Source organism: Staurois parvus, unplaced genomic scaffold (genome assembly GCF_062004578.1).
Source record: "Staurois parvus isolate SC_StPar_1 unplaced genomic scaffold, SC_StPar_1.0 ptg000634l, whole genome shotgun sequence".
NCBI lineage: Eukaryota > Metazoa > Chordata > Amphibia > Anura > Ranidae > Staurois > Staurois parvus.
This window is the reverse complement of record NW_028318430.1, coordinates 5,782,748-5,799,369: the sequence shown is the minus strand read 5'-3', so window position 1 is coordinate 5,799,369 and position 16,622 is coordinate 5,782,748. Positions and strand designations below refer to the sequence as shown.

General features: G+C 41.4%; 1 protein-coding gene across 4 annotated transcripts in view; it reads left to right on the top strand.

The window, feature by feature from the left end:
* LOC149449234 (cytoplasmic FMR1-interacting protein 1) overlaps positions 1–16,622 on the top strand; it is a 161,514-nt gene that overhangs the window by 96,752 nt on the left and 48,140 nt on the right. For all 4 annotated transcript variants that reach the window (XM_089693504.1, XM_089693507.1, XM_089693505.1 and 1 more), the window contains exons 19-23: positions 7,053–7,129; positions 7,205–7,313; positions 11,092–11,211; positions 13,407–13,606; positions 16,015–16,102. In XM_089693504.1, the coding sequence (XP_089549630.1) occupies positions 7,053–7,129; positions 7,205–7,313; positions 11,092–11,211; positions 13,407–13,606; positions 16,015–16,102 (594 nt within the window). The remainder of the gene's footprint in view (positions 1–7,052; positions 7,130–7,204; positions 7,314–11,091; positions 11,212–13,406; positions 13,607–16,014; positions 16,103–16,622) is intronic.

Genomic DNA, 16,622 nt, shown 5'->3' with positions numbered 1-16,622 from the left:
GAATATTTCTGCAACCCAAAGATAGTCATTTCAAACAGAAACTCTACGCTGCCACTTGTGAGTAAAACAAAATCAAAAACAATGAAAAACCTTTTGCACTATACCCAAAGCTGCCAGCACTAAAATGTGATTCACACAATAACCAATATTAAACTAAAAAACTAGTGCAGTGCTCTCAAAATTAAAATTGCATCACTCATAAACAGTCAATACAATAAAGAAAGCCGTAAATATATATGCTGAATCATATAAATGACAAACAATTGGTGCAACATATGATAAAAATTTCACAATCACAGAACAGCTCAGTTAAAATAAACATGTGTAAAAATGTCCCTATAAAAAGAGACCCCACTTTGATATATAGTGTGACAAATATCAACTTCACAGTCGTGCCAGCTCGACAGGAAAAAAAGATCTTCCAATGTGCTGCACACTCTTCCCAGGATCACCTTCACCAGCATGTGCTCTAATGGATGGACCTTGTCCTCCACATTTGGACCCCTATGTTATAAGGAGGTCATAAGCGCATGATATAATATCCTGGTACACTGGCATAAATCCATGATCCCATCACCACTCATTCTCTCCTGAAGAAGTCAAATCAGGATGCAACGCCTCAGATGGGAGTGGCCGTGACATCACTACACTGTTCGGTGCTTCCTAAGACTGTTGAGGCTCTTGATCCCAGGCTGCAGGAGATTTGGGACAGGCAGCAGCTCCATAGAGCTTTGCTGTTTTTATATGCCAATTCTTGACAGCTTTAATGTGAGTGTTTTGATTTTATATGAAAATTCCTTATACAGAAAGGACTCTATAGTGTCCTCTATTGTTTGAGATCACATATTCCTGGAGTGGTTGAGTACTGATGAGATACTTGTATTACCTAGCTTATTTCTTTTTATTGAATATTATTGCCTCCATGTTCAAAAAAACGTTAAGGCTCTATTCACATATAGACATTTTGAATCTCAGGCAGAAACAATGCGATTATGACCACGATTTGAAAATGAGCTGTTAAAATGTCAAATCGCACATCAGTATGTTCAGGTGCCATTCATGTGGGGAGATTCTGCCACTATTGTCGCTCAAAAAAAATCACGTGACACATGTCCCCCAAAAGAAGTTCTGGAATGTCTTTTGACCAACACGTAATTGGGTTTGCGTTATTTGTCATATGAGAGTTGCCTGTGTTTTTAGGTGCCATTGATATGGCATCTGAACACGCTGATGTGCGATTTTGACATTTTAACAGCGCGTTTTTAAAATCGCAGGCAGAATCGCGGCAATTTTGCCTGCTATTCAAAACACCTACAGTTGCAAGAAAAAGTATGTGAACCCCTTGGGATTACGTGGAGTTTTGCATGAATTGGGCATAAAATGTGCTCTGAACGTCATCTAAGTCACAACAATAGAAGAACGCAGTCTGCTGAACATAATACTACACAAACATTTGATGTTGCCATGGTTTAATTGCATATAACATGTAAACATTCACAGTGCAGGGAGGAAAAAGTATGTGAACCTTTGGACTTAATAACTGATTGACCCTCCTTTGGCAGCAATAACCTCAACCAAATGTTTCCTGTAGTTGCAGATCAGACCTGCACAACAATCTGGAGTCATTTTGGACCACTCCTCTTCACAAAACTGTTTCAGTGTAGCAATATTCTTGGGATGTCTGGTATGAATCGCTCTCTTAAGGTTTTAAGGTTATATTTTGCCAGTAGTGCTGTGGAACATCCAGGTGCTCTTTTGCAAACTTCAAACGTGCTGCAATATTCTTTTTGGACATCAATGGCTTCCTCCGTGGTGTCCTCTCATGTACTCCATTCTTGTTTAATGTTTTCCTTATTGTAGATGTGTCAACAAAAATGTTAGCATGTGCCAGAGATTTCTGTAGGTCTTTAGCTGACACTCTGGGATTCTTCTTTACCTCATGCAGCATTCTGCACTGTGCTCTTGCAGTCATTTTTACAGGACGACCATGCCTAGGGAGAGTAGCAACAGTGCTAAACTTTCTCCATTTGTAGGCAGTCTGTCTTACCGTGGACACATGAACATCAAGGCTTTTGGAGATACTTTTGTAACCCTTTCCAGCTTCATGCAAGTCAACAATTCTTGATCGTAGGTCTTCTGAGAGCTCTTTTCTGCGAGGCATGGTTCACATCAGACAGTGCTTCTTGAAACCAGTAAACCCAAAACAGGTGTGTGTTTTTTAAGGGCAGGACAGCTGTCAGCAACACATCCAATATCATCACACGGAGCCAGGAGTGAGCCAACCTTGACTCCAATCAGTGTGATGATATTGGATGTGTTTCTGACAGACAGACTGCCTACAAATGGAGAAAGTTTAGCACTGTTGCTACTCTCCCTAGACGTGGTCGTCCTGTAAAAATGACTGCAAGAGCACAGCGCAGAATCTTCACGAGGTAAAGAAGAATCCCAGAGTGTCAGCTAAAGACCTACAGAAATCTCTGGCACATGCTAACATTTTTGTTGACACATCTACAATAAGGAAAACATTAAACAAGAATGGAGTACATGGGAGGACACCACGGAGGAAGCCATTGCTGTCCAAAAAGAATATTGCAGCACGTTTGAAGTTTGCAAAAGAGCACCTGGATGTTCCACAGCACTACTGGCAAAATATACTGTGGACAGATGAAACCAAGATTGAGTTGTTTGGGAAGAACACACAACACTATGTGTGGAGAAAAAAAGGCACAGCACACCAACATCAAAACCTCATCCCCACTGCAAAACATGGCGGAGGGAGCATCATGGTTTGGGGCTGCTTTGCTGCCCCAGGGCCTGGACGGATTGTTGTCATTGATGGGAAAATGAATTCCAACGTTTATCAAGACATTTTGCAGGAAAACGTACCACCATCTGTCCGCCAACTGAAGCTCCGCAGAGGATGGGTGATGCAACAGGACAATGACCCAAAGCATACAAGTAATTCAACAAAACAATGGCTGCAACAGCACAGAATACGCCTTCTGGAGTGGCCCAGTCAGAGTCCTGACCTCAACCCCATTGAAATGCTGTGGCATGACCTTAAGAGAGCGATTCACACCAGACATCCAAGAATATTGCTACACTGAAACAGTTTTGTGAAGAGGAGTGGTCCAAAATGACTCCAGATCGTTGTGCAGGTCTGATCTGCAACTACAGGAAACGTTTGGTTGAGGTTATTGCTGCCAAAGCCGGTTCAACCAGTTATTAAGTCCAAAGGTTCACATACTTTTTCCTCCCTGCACTGTGAATGTTTACATGTTATATGCAATTAAACCATGGCAACATCTAATGTTTATGTAGTATTATGTTCAGCAGACTGTGTTCTTCTATTGTTGTGACTTAGATGACGTTCAGAGCACATTTTATGCCCAATTCATGCAAAACTCCACGTACTCCCAAGGGGTTCACATACTTTTTCTTGCAACTGTATGTGTGATCGGAACCTAAGGTGTAACTGAAGGCAAAACTTTTTTTTTTTTTTTTTAGTTTTGGATAGAGTTGTTAAAGGATAAGTTCAAAAAAATAATAAAGGCACATTTTTTTGCAGGTAAAAAAAAAGTGCACTTATTATTTTTAGTGGCAGGAGCCTGTCAAGCATTGCACCAGACCTGTCAGTGTATCTGCCCACCTGTACAGAATGCTGACAGAATCAATGAAATACCACAACGCTCCACAGCCACTAAGGCTGTCGGGACTTGTAGTTTATTCATTCACAGAACTCTGAATGAAGGACGTGGCTTTGTGGGCGAAGCCCCGTACGCCTGCGCTGGTTTAAAAAAACTGACTGGCTGAGCTTCTCCCCGTACTGCTGTCACAGGGAGGGGTGGGATTGGGTGGTGGCTGCAGCATTGGGAACATGTTACATGTTCCCAAAGGTAAATTTCTCCTTTAACTAGTTGCCGACCGCAGATAGCCGAATGACGGCTGCACTGCGGCCGGCCAGTTCTGGGTGGACGTCATATGACGTCCGGACACAGCTGATCACGTGATGTGGTAAAAGGCCAATCACAGCGGCCTTTTACCAGGTGATCAGCGGTGTCCAATGACACGCTGATCACAGGGAAATGCAAGTGCCGGTTCTCGGCTGCACTTTCCTCACGCTGTCAGATCGTGAGGAAAGTACTGCCGAGAACCGGCAGTTGTCAGAGCGAGGATCGGCACCGATCATCAGGGCACTGATGATTAGTGCCCTGATGATCGGTGCCCAGCAGTGCCACCCACAAGTTCCGCCCACCTGTGCCCAGCAGTGCGCCCACTAGCTCCGCCCACCTGTGCCCAGCAGTGCACCCACCTGTGCCCAGCAGTGCACCCACCTGTGCCACTCTGCAGTGTCACACACCTGTGCCCAGCAGTGCCACCCACCTGTGCCCAGCAGTGCCACCCACCTGTGCCCACCCACCAGTGCCGCCCACCAGTGCAGCCCAGCAGTGCCGCCAGTCAGTGCCCAGCGGTTGTGCCAGTCAGTGCCGCCAGTCAGTGCCCAGCAGTGATGCCAGTCAGTGCCGTCTAGAAGTACCCATCATCAGTGTCACCTATCAGTGCCGCCTATCAGTGCTGCATATTAGTGCCGCCTATCCGTGCCACCTCATTAGTACTGCCTATCAGTGCCCTTTAGTGCTGCCTATCCGTGCCGCCTATCAGTGCTCATCAGTGCTGCCTCTTCAACGCACATCAGTGAAGGAGAAAAATTACCTGTTTGAAAAATTTTATAATAGAAACAAAGAAACCTTTTTTTTTTTCCAAATTTTTTGCACTTTCTTTATAGCGCAAAAAGTAAAGTGCCCAGTGGCGATTAAATACCACCAAAAGAAAGCTCTATTTGTGAGAAAAAAATGATCAAAATTTCATATGGGTACAATGTTGCATGACCGCGCAATTGTCAATCAAAGTGCGGCAGCGCTGAAAATTGACCTTGTAAATAAGGGGGTATACAGTCAGGTCCATAAATATTGGGACATCAACACAATTCTAACATTTTGTATTCTATACACCACCACAATGGATTTGAAATGAAACGAACAAGATGTGCTTTAACTGCAGACTGTCAGCTTTAATTTAAGGGTATTTACATCCAAATCAGGTGAACAGTGTAGGAATTACAACAGTTTGCATATGTGCCTCCCACTTGATAAGGGACCAAAAGTAATGGGACAATTGGCTTCTCAGCTGTTCCATGGCCAGGTGTGTGTTTATTCCCTCATTATCCCAATTACAATGAGCAGATAAAAAGGTCCAGAGTTCATTTCAAGTGTGCTATTTGCAATTTGAATCTGTTGCTGTCAACTCTCAAGATGAGATCCAAAAAGCTGTCACTATCAGTGAAGCAAGCCATCATTAGGCTGAAAAAACAAAACAAACCCATCAGAGAGATAGCAAAAACATTAGGCGTGGCCAAAACAACTGTTTGGAACATTCTTAAAAAGAAGGAACGCAACGGTGAGCTCAGCAACACCAAAAGACCCGGAAGACCACGGAAAACAACTGTGGTGGATGACCGAAGAATTCTTTCCCTGGTGAAGAAAACACCCTTCACAACAGTTGGCCAGATCAAGAACACTCTCCAGGAGGTAGGTGTATGTGTGTCAAAGTCAACAATCAAGAGAAGACTTCACCAGAGTGAATACAGAGGGTTCACCACAAGATGTAAACCATTGGTGAGCCTCAAAAACAGGAAGGCCAGATTAGAGCTTGCCAAACAACATCTAAAAAAGCCTTCACAGTTCTGGAACAACATCCTATGGACAGATGAGACCGAGATCAACTTATACCAGAGTGATGGGAAGAGAAGAGTATGGAGAAGGAAAGGAACTGCTCAAGATCCTAAGCATACCACCTCATCAGTGAAGCATGGTGGTGGTAGTGTCATGGCGTGGGCATGTATGGCTGCCAATGGAACTGGTTCTCTTGTATTTATTGATGATGTGACTGCTGACAAAAGCAGCAGGATGAATTCTGAAGTGTTTCGGGCAATATTATCTGCTCATATTCAGCCAAATGCTTCAGAACTCATTGGACGCCACTTCACAGTGCAGATGGACAATGACCCAAAGCATACTGCAAAAGCAACCAAAGAGTTTTTTAAGGGAAAGAAGTGGAATGTTATGCAATGGCCAAGTCAATCACCTGACCTGAATCCGATTGAGCATGCATTTCACTTGCTGAAAACAAAACTGAAGGGAAAATGCCCCAAGAACAAGCAGGAACTGAAGACAGTTGCAGTAGAGGCCTGGCAGAGCATCACCAGGGATGAAACCCAGCGTCTGGTGGTGTCTATGCGTTCCAGACTTGAGGCTGTAATTGACTGCAAAGGATTTGCAAGCAGGTATTAAAAAGTGAAAGTTTGATTTATGATTATTATTCTGTCCCATTACTTTTGGTCCCTTAACAAGTGGGTGGCACATATGCAAATTGTTGTAATTCCTACACCGTTCACCTGATTTGGATGTAAATACCTTCAAATTAAAGCTCAGAGTCTGCAGTTAAAGCACATCTTGTTCATTTTATTTCAAATCCATTGTGGTGGTGTATAGAGCCAAAAATGTTAGAATTGTGTCGATGTCCCAATATTTATGGACCTGACTGTAAGTGCCTGGTAGGCAAGTGGTTAAGGGATTAGAACTACTGTCAGGTTTTATTGCTGTCTCTGTCCTCCGTATTTGTTCTGTTAAATGTTATCGAAAGTGAAAGTAAAAGAAAATCGCAAATTTTGGGCTGACATCAGAACATTAATAGAGGGGAAATCTTCCAATGGGTACATTATTTCTAGTGACACACCAGGATTCCCTAACTTTGGAAGTGATTTTCTATCCATTCCTGTTCTAGCTGTGGGAAAGGAAGTGAAGGGAAACCTTCCCAATGGGACACAGATGGTAACAATAAAACTGATGGAGGTTATAACCCTCCTTTACTGTAGCCATAATGGGAAGCAAACATGTCAAGTTTAAACTCCGTTTGTTACATGAAGTATGCTTTTTTTTTTTGTACATTTTTACAATTTAATCCTATATTATTTTTTTTTTAACTATCCTTAGGTAAACCTATGTTTTGACCAGTTTGTCTACAAATTAGCTGACCAAATATTTGCTCACTATAAAGTTGTAGCTGGCAGGTATGTATGTCACCCATGACTCAATTTTTTCAGTTGGTGTCCATGCATTACTTATAACCTGTGCTTTTTTAACAGTTTACTGTTGGACAAACGACTACGGACAGATTGTAAAAATCAAGGAGCAAATATCTCACAACCAGCATCCAACCGCTATGATACTTTGCTAAAGCAGAGACATGTCCAGGTTAGTAGGTGCCCGCAAACTAGTGATGCCCTAAGCCTGCTTTGGGGTTAACCCATAAAGAAATGAGGCAATAAGTAAGGCTGGTGCCCATAGCCAAAAAAAAAGTTGTAAACTATCATTTTGTAACTATTCCTGGGCTTTGAATGCCAGCACTTTTTTATTTTTTGGACTATATTTTTCCTGAACTATTATGGTATAAGCTTATAATGCTTCAGGCAATGAAAATGTTAGGGCTTGGCTCCAAATAGTTTTATTTATATCACTCTTTTGTGACATTGTTTTGCTTACCGAGTGATGCTATATCGAATCAGTTATATGATGGACACAAAGGTATGGGAAATGTAATAAAGACCGTTTTTGATAGCTGAAATTTACTAATTCATGTAAAAATTATCTTGTATCAAACACAATACTAAGAAAGCAAAATTGGTTTTTAGATCTTCACTAGAGGTTAAAATGTATTAATGTAAAATCTAGCTGTGAATTTTGATACTTTGAGCATGACTTATAATGCAGAGTGTGGTGTGTAGCCTGCAATGTTACTCAGACCAGCCTTTCTCAACCGGGTGCCTTGAGGTTTCTTCAGGGGGGCCTTGGCAAAATGTCTAAAAATTGTCCAAAAATAGTATACAAGCCGACTTTTTAGGCAGAGGTTTTCATCATGCACCATTACAACCGTCTAGCCTCCGGCGTCCTGACAACCAATGATATTAGTTGATAAGGAGGATGTCGGTTACCTGGACAGCATCCTAGTTTGACCCTTTCCATCAGTGCTTGGGCACATTAACTTAGTGATGGAGAAGAAGAACACTGGAATACTAGTCAGTACCATTGCACAAAAGTGTATTTGCTGTGGAGGAATAAATCACCTCTAATGTTGGGTGCCCTACATGTGTGGATGTTGCTGTGTTATATAAAACTATTAGGATAGTTTTTCACAATGTAGAATGGGGTGTACGAAGACTGTCCATAATTTTAAAGGGTAACTTGGGACTATCCATAATTTTAAAGGGTGTCTTGACTGAAGAAAAGATTGAGAAACACTGACTCAGAGCATTCTCTGTATAACACAGCAGAGAACAATCCATTAAACAGTATCAGGAAGCCCAGATGCTTACACTGCCTGGCTGTTTGCTTCTCTGGGCAGTTTTTACATAAGTTTTTTTTACCCTGTTGTCTAGGCTGCAGTTTGAAGGAGGGGACAGGCTCTATAGAGATGAGTGTGAGAGCCCAAATTACCTTCACAGCCCCATCACAATGGTTTATAAATGAAAACAGGATTATTATCCTATCCTTTAACTTCTTCCCTACCTTCCTATAGCCAAAAGACCGCTATAGCGCGGTTGTCTAGTTCTGGGACGATGTCCATGGACGTAATTCCAGAACACGCCCCCATCGGCACTGATCACGGGATACAGTAAACGGCCAATCACAGCGGCCTTGTACCACGTGATCAGATGTGTCCAATGACACAGCAGATCACCGGGTAAATACAGTTGCCGGTTATCGGCTGCACTTTCCTCACACTCAGTGTGAGGAAAGTACTGCCGATAACCGGCAATTGTCAGAGAAGTGATCGGCACTGGTGATCAGTGCCGTCATGATCAGTGCCCAACAGTGGCACCCACCTGTGCCCATCATTGTCCATCAGTGCTGCCTATCAGTGCACCCTCATCAATTCACATCAGTGAAGGAGAAAAATTACCTGTTTGCAAAATTTTAGAATAGAAACCAAGAAAAATTTAAATTTTTTTTTCAAATTTTTTTTTTTTTTTTTTTAGAGCGTAAAAAATAAAACACCCAGTGACGATTAAATACCACCAAAAAAAGCTCTATTTGTGTGAAAAAAGCTAACAATTGCGTATGGATACAGTGTTGCATTATCGCGCAATTGTTATTCAAATCGCGACAGCTATGAAAGCTGAAAATTGGCCTGGGCAGGAAGGGGGTGAAAGTGCCTGGTAGGCAAGTGGTTCACCTTTTAAGTTCACCTTTTTGTACAAACATAATAAATGCAAATTTTTTTGCAGATAAAAAAATGTGCATTTAATATTTTTGTCCAAAGGAGCCTGTAAAGCATTGCAGCAGCGATCAGCCCCGCACGGCCACGCTGTCTTCAAATCTGACAGCGGGAGGGGGTGTTGTGAGTGCAGCTGTGGCTATGGGAACATGTTCCACCCTAAAAACGGGTGTAACATGTTCCAAAGGTGAACTTATCCTTTAAGTCAATATAGCTACCTAAAATGTATTCATGGGTTTTGATACAGTATATTTCTCTTAACCTTTTACCTCTACTCCATCAGCAGAAATTGAAGTGTAACAGTTGGTTTAAACTCCCTCTGTCGGTGGTGGGTAGGGTCAATTTAATTAAAATGATTTGGTTCCCGCAACATCTTTATATTTTCCATAATTCTCCCATATGGATTCCTAAGAAATGGTTTCATCGCATAGAGACCCAGTGTAGGGGTCTTATTTGAAAAAACAAGTGGCTAGGATAAAATTGTCCACGTTGCAATATGGCAAGGAGTGTGGGGGGGGGGGGTTGGTGGTTCCTGAGCTCAGACTTTATTTTCTGGTGGCCCAATTGAAGCAACTGGTTGGCTGGGACTCGCCTGATTATACTGATCCCATTATTTGTTTGATTTCCCTTCCCGATCCCACCATTTGGGCTCTCTCAACTTGCGATGGCTCTACCAGTCCTTCCATCCACGGCTCCAACTGCAGACCTCTTGAGGTGCGCCTGGAGTACAGTAATAGCATCCTTTGATATTATCGGCTTTCTTTCCTGTACTCCCTTGTGGAATAATCCGCAATATGTAGAACTGGCTAAACTGGAGGGATCGAGGCCTGAAATTTGTTCAATTTAATTCATATGCTCTGGCGTTGCCCCAAGTTACATACATATTGGAGTCCTATAATCCTCATAAAGTGCGCTGCGTGTTTGTGGGAAAAGTCTTTCTTGACTTAGCCAGCCTTAGTGCTCAGTTGGCCTTATTTATGCATTGGAGAGTCAGGTGCTGCTAGGCAAAAAGCTAGTGCACACTGCATCACTTAATGTGTCCACAGTAGTGAGTATTTGCTGTGAAGCCATATCTTGTGGCTCATAACATATAGGGGAAAGAGAAATTCTCTGCGGTCTCGGTTACAAAGCCAGAGTAAATACTTTCCTCTATAATACCCTCAAATAAAGGAGGTCCCGCCTCAGAATTCCTAAACATGGTAAGGGGGGATAGAGGACATGTAGTGAAACTAAAGGTTCTACAAGTGCCAAAGGTTTTTCAAAGAATTCAGACATAGTGACAGAACGATTAGTTTTGGTCAGACTGGCCACATAATGCATGAGAGGGAAGCAGGGCATTGATTATACCAGTTACCTAAACGATTACTTGATGAAGGACCTCTCTGACACAACCTTGTCTGCCAATGTGCAAAGGATGATTCTGTTCCTTCAAACTTGGCTGAATAATCAACTTTTCAAGGTCTGCCTTCCAGCCCTCTCAACTGGGCCAGAAGCCAGGATATTCCTTCTAAAAGAGAAAGCTGCATTCCTAAAGAACCACCTGTGGACCCTCAGGTCAAAATGGCACCCCTCAGTTTGCACCAGCTTATGGAGCTAGTGGGGTAATATGAATGCGTCCTAGGGGCAGTTCTTGCATGTTTTTTGTGTTTTAGGCATCTGAATTTAGCTTGCATATAATTCATGGTCTATAAATAGAAGTCCTGTGTCCTATACTGCATTCTAAGATAAGGAATTTTTTGTTTTTTTTTTCTTTTTTAGCTCTTGGGCAGATCAATCGATCTTAATCGTTTAATTACGCAGAGGATCACTGCAGCCATGTACAAGTCACTGGAACTGGCAATAGGACGATTTGAGAGTGAAGATCTTACTTCCATAGTGGTAAGGAACAGTGTTTGTTTATGAAAGTCCTCCACATAGGGTATTTAATTTTAGCTGGTAAACTCTAGTTTATAACATTTTCATATTCAGCAAGCAAGTAAAATGAATTTAAAATTGAGCAATCCGTGTTCTTGAATTCCTAGAGCCAGAGATCTCTCAGGATGCTGTTGTGTTGGCTTTGAGTCTTATCGGTGATTCATGCCAGATAGCGGAGAGAGGAAACACACTGCTTTGGATTCAGGCTACTACATGCTATAGAAAGATGTGCTTTGATTGCTTTTCCTGTGTGAGGCTTACAGCCACTTTAATGTAGTAGGAAAAAGAGATATAACACGTCAGGTTTCTATTGCTCTCTGCATCCCCACTCGAGAGTCACCTTCTCTAACTGTCCTGCTGACCATTAGCACCATGACTGAAAGTGAGGGATAATTCAAAATGTTAAATTGTTGTTAGGAAGGAATAGAAGGGAAATCTTTACATAGGGACATCTGTTCAGGTGAATAATGTCTCACCTGACTTCTCTCTGACTTGGAACAAGAAGTCTTTTTCTACAAGCTTGCTCCAGAGGAGCAAGCCAAAAGTTAGTTAAGAAGGATCAAGACAATGCCTCAAAGCTTGCATCTTTGAAAAGAAAACGTGAAATACACAAGTGTCCTTCTTTTCTGTCCTTACATGTTTGCATTGTCTGTAGCTGTAAATAAGCAGATTGAAAGGTTGATTTGTGCTTTGTAACTGCTTTGTTAATGCATTCTGAAAATTACACTGTAGACTACAGTTTATAAATTAAGATTAATGCATAAAATAGAACCTTCCAAAGCAGCAAACCTTACCCTATACGTTTTTACAATTGCAAATATTGATGATACAGAAGTGTTTGCCTGTGAAATAAGCCCACTTATAAGAATAGTCCCATACGTTTATCAAGCCCAGATTTCAGAATATAATATGTTATTCCCTAGGAAATTAAGCCACATACATAGTGTTTCCTAATGGGAAGGATAATATTGGATTACGAAACAGTTGTTTTTACAGCTGCCTTTGTTTAAATGTAAGCTTGGAATTATAATTTTGCTTAGGGTAGTATTGATTTCTGCAGATATACTTTACAAAGTGCAGAGTTTGCATTAATCCATCCATAATGTACTTACAAATTGCTTGGGGGAGGAAGATATTACATTTTAATTATTTAAAAAGGGCTTTTTTTTACACTTGGAGACACTGTCATCTTTCTAATGCATGGTCACCAACACTGCCAAATTCACCTCCAATTGAAAATAGCTATGAGGGAGAGTTGGGTATAACAGTATCCAAAGGATGACCTTTAAATAAAATTCCCTGCATGGACAAGGTGTCTTTGTCCTTTAGAGGCTCTGTTAGTTTATGTTGCTTGCCGTTACCTTGTTTGATTTGCGAGAAATAAGACCTTCATTAGAGAGTTGTTGTTTTTTTTTTGTTTTTTTTATGTACACTTTTTAGCTATCATGGCCCACAAGTAAAAAAAAAATGTTAGTCATAGTAATATTGTAAATCACTGAGCAAACTGTTGGCACTATATAAATCCTTTGTAATAATAATAATAAAGGGTCTCTTTTTTTGGCTAAAATTAAAAACGAGGTTTATACTTACCTGCTCTGTGCAAGGATATTGCACAGAGCTCCTCCTTGCCTCCTCTTCTGGAGTTCCCTGCTGGTACTGTCCACTCCTCCCATTCACATTGTGCCCCCATAGCGAGCTGTGTGATATGGTGGCACATGTGCGGGTGCACTCCAAAGCTGGGCCAATGGCTTTGGCTGCTATCAGTCCTGAGCAGGGAGAGAGACCAGCGCTGCTGCAGATGGGCATATCACTGGATTGATGTAGGCCTGAGATGGGCATTGGGGGGGGGGGGGGGTTCTGGGGAAGCAAACCGCTGGTAAAAGGGTTTTTTTTTTTTTTTTTTTTTACATTTAATGCAGGTAATGTTGTAAGGTAAAAAAAAAAACTTGTGAACCACTTTAATTCTGCTTTCCAGTGTAGGCAGGATAAATTAAGAGTACAAAAACCTACACTATGTGGAAGTTTTATCTTTTGTTTGAGGAGGGTCATGATGGAAGTAGGTACATTTATGGGTGTAATAGCAAATATCTTTTATGAAATAAAACTAAAACGCTTATTTTTGTTTTTTTTCTGTTTTATTGTTTTTTTTTAACCGACAGGAGCTAGAGGGCCTTCTTGAAATAAACCGGATGACTCACAAATTACTGAGCAAATACCTGACCTTAGACAGCTTTGATGCCATGTTTCGGGAAGCCAATCATAATGTCTCTGCCCCCTATGGAAGAATCACCCTTCATGTCTTCTGGGAACTCAATTATGATTTCCTTCCAAATTACTGCTACAATGGTTCCACATACAGGTAAATGTCCTGACTGAATCTTTTTCGCCAACATTGATGTTGACATTTCATTAATGCCTCAGCATGCTAAAACTAACAATGTTAAGGTCTGTTCTTTGTCTTGTAAATAATGGATTTTTTTTTTGTAGTTAATACTTTATGTATCTTTAGGTTTTTAAATATCACCCCTGATTCACACATTTTTCTAATTGGATATATAAATCATGGATGAAAGTGCTGTAAATCTTTGGTGATATTATTTATGGATAACCCCTTAGTGTTTCTGGGTTGCCATGGACAGATGGATGTCTAGCTAAGAATTATGGGTGGTAAGACATATGACCATTTGCTGGGATTCTCTGTGATTTTACTTGCAACATGACTAAAGAACAGAAGCAAAAACATATTGTAATAGAATGTTCGGGCTTTTAATTCTTTTATTTCACATGCCTCATTTTGAATTTACGTACAGAATAAAAGGGACGCTGACTTAAGGCTGAGATAAACTATGGTGTCAGACAAACATAAACCTCAGCACAATCATTTTATGAAAAAGTGAAATGCTTCCATTATATGTGCTTCTGTGCACTCTGAAAATTAAGAGTTGCTTAGCAACCAACAACTGTTGAGACAATCAATACTATGTTGAGAAGTATGACGTATAAAGTATAGTTTATATAGTGCATGAAGTCTGTAAGGCAGAATGCAGGGGTCAAGAGTATGTGTTGAGGTCAGTAGAGTGCAACATTTCCACTGCCAGCAAAACTCTCTTCCACTTTACCCTTTCTGCCAAAATATCCATCCTCCCCTCAGTAGAAAACAACGCACTAATATGTATGCTGGCCCTCTCCCAGCACTAGTCTTTTCCCCTGGTCCCCTTTCCCCCCTCACAAACCCTCTTCCCCTCACGGAACAAACCCTCCCCCAATTCCCCCTCTAGTACAAATCCTCTTCCCCTCCAGACGTGACCCCCAGCCCACCCCCCCTCCCCCACCCCCCAATTCCTCCTTACAGGAAAAATTCTCTCCCCTTAGTTTCACCAGTAGAAATCCTAATATTCCTTCCCCACCCCTAGGTCAGTGTCTCCCCCCCAAAGCCATTTCCCCGCCCCCTGAAGCTTACATACAGCGCATCTCAATGCAGGGGGGTAGCCTTCCTCCTGGGCTCCTCCCCCATTTACAGGATACACTTCAGAGTTGAGGAGAAGCCTAAGGTGTAAGCTTCCCTTGGCTCTGACCTGTATTGTTTTGACAGGTGGTGGGAGTTGGGCATTGCAGGAGGAGAGTGGATGATTGTGGCATGGCTCTAGCCTGCTGCAGCATCGTGATTTGATGGAGCCAAGTGCCCATACTTATTCTAGCACTTTTGGATGCCAAAATTGTGTTGAAATCCCTGGAAAGTTCTTGGAAATCTGGGACAGTTGGGCAGTAAGTGCAGCCCTTAGGATTGTAATACTGGTTGGGGGAAAGTAAAAAGAGGAAGAAAAAGCAAAAGAAAAGAAAGGGGGATGAGGGGATGGGTATAGAAATAGCAATAAAATGGTCAAAGTGAGTGAGCAAATGGGAATGGAACTTTATCGCAATGCCCAGTTGTCTTTTTCATATGGACAAATGTGTATAGAAATGAGTATTGGTTATTTATACTGGGACAATGTAATGTCACTGTAAAGCAGTACAGAATAAGTATTGTTTTGGATTGTACTGTAAAGCTTAACGCCAGGATAAATAAATGTAGACTAAATCAGAGATGGAATTTTACTTGAATCTTGTGTATTCCCTTCAAATCTGTGCAGTAGTGCAGCATGAAACTTTGCCTTTGTGCAGGAGCCTCCTGTAACAATGACCAGTCACTTCTGCTTCCTCTCCTTGTGCAGGGTGACTGGTCTTGTATCTGCCGCTCCAGGTTTGCAAAGGCATGTGATGCACACAAAGTGGATTTATATCCTTTGCAGTTAATAAGTAATTGAACAAAATGTTTTCTGTCCGGAGTTCAGTTTTAACTACTTACAGTTATCAGAATAGATTTTTTTTAATATATATATAAAGTGGTCCTTTAAATGGAAGAGGTCTTGCCTTTAAACAACCTATGAGCCTTTACAGTACAGTATTAGTACTATTAATAAGTAGTGTAATTTAAAATCATCAAAAGGTAAAGATCACCTGCCTTTAAAATAATTTTACTCCTAGAAGATTAGTAAATGCACAGAGAAGTGTTTCTGCAGCTGTTCCTTATATGGAGGTAACACAGTATGAGGTTGTGGCATATCTTCTGTTTTATTATTTTTTTACAATACCAACTGCACACCATAAGCTTAGGATATCTGATGTCATTAATGAAAATTAGTTGGAGCAACACAGACTTGTAGTTTTTCTGTTGTATAGTATATATATTGCAGCCATAGTCATGTACTCTTCTGGATATTTCTCCAGATTTGTTCGTACAGTTCTTCCATTCTCTCAAGAATTTCAACGTGACAAACCACCCAATGCCCAACCACAATATTTATATGGCTCCAAGGTAAGGACACATCTTTTTATAATTTTATGTTTGGGAATTCTGAATGAACTTGGCCCAGTATGTGTTCATGGAAGCTAACGTAATGCATTTTTTTGCAGAAAATGATTGTAAAACAAAGTAGCAAAGAGGTGAATGTCAATACTTACCTATCCTGAGGGTGCTTTAGTCACATGATTGGCTCCCATCACCAGCTTCAGTGTAGAGGAAGGACATCCTACAACAGATGCCCCATAGTAAACCTTAGGGTGACGTCACCAACCAGGCTCTGTAGCCGTTGTCTGTGATCTCTCACTCTTAACTGAAGCCGGCCACTGGGGAGATCATGTGACTGGACCAGAGCGCCCTCAGCATAGGAAGGTATGGACCTTAAAGAAAAGTTGCACGATTTCAAAGGCGGGTGAGATGCTGATTTCAGCTGCAATTTGCAAGACATCTGACACAGGTGTTTATGCAAATTGTACATATACTACTTTAGAAATCGGTGCTGCTCCGACCAAGTCGGAACCGCACCAATTTGTCC